The sequence below is a fragment of the Chaetodon trifascialis genome, chromosome 13 (assembly GCF_039877785.1).
Source record: "Chaetodon trifascialis isolate fChaTrf1 chromosome 13, fChaTrf1.hap1, whole genome shotgun sequence".
In the NCBI taxonomy this organism is placed as follows: domain Eukaryota; kingdom Metazoa; phylum Chordata; class Actinopteri; order Chaetodontiformes; family Chaetodontidae; genus Chaetodon; species Chaetodon trifascialis.
The window spans coordinates 26,403,052-26,407,429 of record NC_092068.1 but is presented as its reverse complement, the minus strand read 5'-3'; the positions used below and the strand labels follow the sequence as shown (position 1 = coordinate 26,407,429).

General features: G+C 41.8%; 1 protein-coding gene across 1 annotated transcript; it reads left to right on the top strand.

Annotated features, from left to right (window-relative positions):
* The first annotated feature begins 1,531 nt into the window (after nucleotides 1-1,531).
* On the top strand, nucleotides 1,532-4,002 carry lhb (luteinizing hormone subunit beta). The gene is made up of 4 exons (XM_070977288.1): nucleotides 1,532-1,739; nucleotides 2,544-2,641; nucleotides 3,365-3,483; nucleotides 3,691-4,002. Exons 2-4 carry the CDS (start codon nucleotides 2,548-2,550, stop codon nucleotides 3,922-3,924), a joined length of 447 nt encoding a protein of 148 aa, XP_070833389.1. The 5' UTR covers nucleotides 1,532-1,739; nucleotides 2,544-2,547; the 3' UTR covers nucleotides 3,925-4,002.
* The last annotated feature ends 376 nt before the right edge of the window (nucleotides 4,003-4,378 follow it).

Below are 4,378 nucleotides of genomic sequence, written 5' to 3'. Positions count from 1 at the left end.
TTTTGGAGTTTAAAATATAGATATTCATTAATAGTAAAGGTGCGTAAACTGCGTCCACTCCATTTGAACTGCATGTTTAACAGCCCAGTTTAATAATAATAACCATCATCATCATCATCATCATCATCATCATCATCATCATCATCATCATCATCATCAGGGATTAATCCCCAAACCCCCTATTAGGTAGGTGCTGAACACTTTCTAGCGTAACACAGTAGTGATGTGTCGGTCGTGTGTCGGTTTGAAGTGAACGATTGGAGCCAGAGAGCTGTTCAAGCCGCACGTGATTGGTCAAATACTTGATGTGTGGTGGCTTCAGTGTGTGTGTGCGCGCACACACCTTATGAATTTTGGCCAAGTGGTGATCAGGCCCACCCATCTGTCACGTTCTGCATCCGCCTCTGCTGCTCACTGTTTCGAGATGCAGTTACATGTTCCTGACAGCAAAATAAATTGACGTCTTCCAGTAATATATTTACTTCAAGTATTTCTTTTTCAACATATAGTATTTATTTATTCTCCCTCCAAATAAGCTGATGATGAAATGGTTAAACTACATCAATCTAAGTGTTGCTATTGCCCAGCACGAAAAAAGTGTAAAACATTTTTACAATATCTTAAATTTGCCTCTGCAGCTGAAATCTACCAAGTTTTACATTGTGATCCAGACAACAGATATGGAAAATAAGCAGATATTATTATTGTTGCTATTGTTAAACCTTTAAGTCTCATTGAGATGACAAAATCTTATTTTTCAAGGAAGCGCTGGCAAAGATATCAGCATTACAAAGTTTGATTAAATGAAACTGAAATCCCAAGGCTGAATCTTGGAAGTGTGCTCATTTGTCACAAACAGGAAATCTGAGTCACACTGTGTCACCTGAACCCATTCAAAACCCACATTCTCTAAACGGCAGGCTCAAAGTCAAACATCGTCAGGAGGAAGTCGGCGTGTCACAGCGATCCCACACTGATTAAACTGGATTATTTCACCGGCAGCAGCAGATTATTTCTGAAAGTCTTCATCCTCTGTGGTCGTATAAAGAAGTCCTTTAGCAGTCTGCAGGATGTGTGTTCAGACCAACAAATACAGCTGTTAAAAGCTAGTGTTCACTCATTCATGTATGTTCCCTGACCCTGAGCTTTTTTGTTTTTCACTGTTGTTGGCACAGTTTTTTCAGCTGACAAGCAGCCCATGAACAAAGTTTAAAATCCTTTAATACACATACAAGTGGATTTCTACTACCTTTATTTAAAACAAGAGATATTCGTGTGTGCGTCAGAAATACATTTGTGAACCTTATTTTTTTAATGTGTGGATTTGTTTTACATTTCTATGCAATGACACATATTTTGTGTGCATTTGAAAATATTTATGTGGCGAGTCATTTCTATATAAAGCCCAAAGTACATTTGTGAATCCTTGTGTGCAAAACTGACATTTTCGTTTAAACTCCCTCCCTCCTTCCCTCCCTCCCGAGGCCCTGAACCTCCCGCTGCTCCTTCTAATTTTATTCTGCGTTAACAGGATGTAAAAGTGGTCCAGAGAGAAGAGAATAATCCCCTGAGCAGATTCAGGTCAAAACTGTTCTGCGCTCGACCTTCTAACAAAAACTGGTAACCAGGGTTGACGTCCAATAAGAGTGAGTTTCATCCTGGATACCAGGCGCCTCTGTGCGGTATAAAGGCTGAGCAGGAGCGCCGGCCTCAGCACACCACCTGCAGACAGCACAGAGGTAAGCCGGGCTCCTTTACACAGCAACCACCAGGAGATTTATTCAGTTTAACTCATGCTAATTTTTCATTTTTATGTTTTGAAGTGGGGAAAGTGTGCAGAAGCATCATTAAACTGCACTTTTTAAATACAGAGTTTTGAATAGAACTTAAGGACAGAAAATATCATTATTATCAGATCAGTTGTTAATGTTTCACCGGTGGGTTGCCAGATTGTGTTTTTGCGCTTTACAGGGTCAGAGGTCGTTCTGATGCTCCATTAGAGGCACTTTGTCGATGAATTAAAATTGAAAATGGAACACAAGTAGAAGATCTGGACCAACCAAATGTTATTTCTACTCATACTTGCAATGGGTAGACAGATTATCAAAATCAGTTCTGGCCGTATTTTTATCAAACTGCAGAAATACTGACGCCTTTTTTAATATCTTTGCATAAATGAGCAACAGTCAACATTTAGACAAAAAACCTGTTAGCTTTAAAGAGTTTGGCAGCCAAAAACAAACACAAAATTATTGCTTTTTCAGACTATGATGGATGCAGTTTGATAGTTTGACAGTGTAGACAAACAACTGTCAGTATATTTGATTGATTTGTTGGTAAATCCTGATTGGTGCACAGATGCATGTGACATACTATAAACAAATACAATCAAGGAAATGATAAACAAAAACATCCACATCCTCAGGATGTTTGTCCAGGACCATAACTCACCAGATATATAATAACGAATGAACCGAGCTGATGATCAATACGAACACTGACTGAATCATTGATTAATGATGACGAACCCACCTGACCTCCAGCAGGATGACGGCCGTACAGCTCAGCAGAGTGATGATCGCTTTGATGTTGACTGTGTTTCTGGGAGCCTCATCTTCCATCTGGCCCCTGGCCCCTGCAGGTAAACAGCCAAACTCTAGAGATTTTTTATTTCTGCAATTCCTTCAGAAATTTACTGTTAAAAATCTGCATGTTTTTACTGGAAAGCTGCCATCAAACCTGAGAGCTGAGTAACCTTCAAACTCCTCCTGTTGTCCCTGTATTACACCGAGCTGTACAGTTCAGCGAGCTGGTACATCCCATCCCTCAACGCTGGAATAATAACACAGATTTATACTTTTTTGCAGAGCTAACACCTTTGGCCTGTTTGGCCATAACTTCATAGATATTTATTATATGTCAGGTTGATTTTGGGGTGCTTTAATTCACATCCATCCCTCCACCAGAGCCCACATTAGTGTAACAAAGAGAAGTTTATGACTTTCTGTGACATCAGAGTATTTAGCAGTGGGAAAAATACTCTTCAGCTCAATACAGGCAGGACATAGAAAAGCAAAAGTGGAGACAAAGTCTGAAGAAAAACCAGCAAATACATGAAAGGAAGTTAAATGCAGGGAAGTATGGAGCATAAATGTCCTCTGAATGTGGAATGAGCATCTGTGTCTGAATTGTTGGCACGTTACAGGAAAAGTGCAAGTGAAGCTTCAGTAAAACGAAGCAAGCATGTTTGTTGAACGTGCAGGTGAACGTTAGCGATGTGCTCCAAACAGTTCAGCTCGTGTGTTCGCAGGGACTCTGTGTTTGTGACAAATTTGCACCAAACTGAACCTTCTTCCTTCATCAGCGGCCTTCCAGCTGCCGCCCTGCCAGCTCATCAACCACACGGTGTCTCTGGAGAAGGAGGGCTGTCCCAGGTGTCACCCAGTGGAGACAACCATCTGCAGCGGGCACTGCATCACCAAGGTATTGTGGGTAGTGAAGACAAGCGGCTCAGAGGGGTTGAGTGAAGAAAGAGGATTAATCCTCACACATGTTTACATATATCCATGAAGTGATACACAACATTTAAATCAGCGTGAAATGATTAAATGAATCATAAAAGTGTGGCCAAGCAGGGATTTTTTCTACTCTTCAGAAATGAATCCACCTCGTTATTTTCACTCCCTCCAGGACCCTGTCATCAAGATACCTTTCAGCAACGTTTATCAGCATGTGTGCACGTACCGGGACTTTCACTTCAAGACATTTGAGCTCCCTGACTGCCCGCCCGACGTGGACCCGACCGTCACCTACCCCGTGGCTTTGAGCTGCCACTGCGGCCGCTGTGCCATGGACACGTCTGACTGCACCTTCGAGAGCCTGCAGCCCAACTTCTGCATGAACGACATGCCGTTCTACTACTAACAGCAGCATTAGGCACGTCACAGCACACGATACAGAAACTGTACTAACTGTTGTAAATAAAGATGCGTATACCAGTGCAACAGAAATATGTCTCTTCTTGTGCAATTAAACTGGATAAAATACACACACTGTCTCTTCAAACTTCTCCCTGAGCATGAGGGCTAAACCAGTGTTTCCTGCCAGTGTCCCTCCATGGTGTTCCTCTATGCAGTACGTCTGAGATCTGATCTGTCTTTGAGGACGTGGTTTGTTTGTTTCAGGGAATCAGTGTCAGAGGTTTTCTGTATTCAGTTGTTCGGTGACACTAGTGTTGATTTAAAGAAGTAATTGCACAGTGGAAACAGACTAAGACTCAGTCTACAGTTTCAACACCATGTCGATGAGTTAGTCTTTGCCTCAAACTATCAACTTACTGCATCACTGCATTACTGCATCAGCTAATGACCCTCCACTG

Bases quoted from the DNA above. Each gene is read 5' to 3' on its own strand.
- lhb (XM_070977288.1), top strand. From the start codon at position 2,548: ATGACGGCCGTACAGCTCAGCAGAGTGATGATCGCTTTGATGTTGACT. The intron at 2,642-3,364 runs GTAAACAGCCAA...TTCCTTCATCAG, and splicing joins CTGGCCCCTGGCCCCTGCAG to CGGCCTTCCAGCTGCCGCCC. The intron at 3,484-3,690 runs GTATTGTGGGTA...CACTCCCTCCAG, and splicing joins GCGGGCACTGCATCACCAAG to GACCCTGTCATCAAGATACC.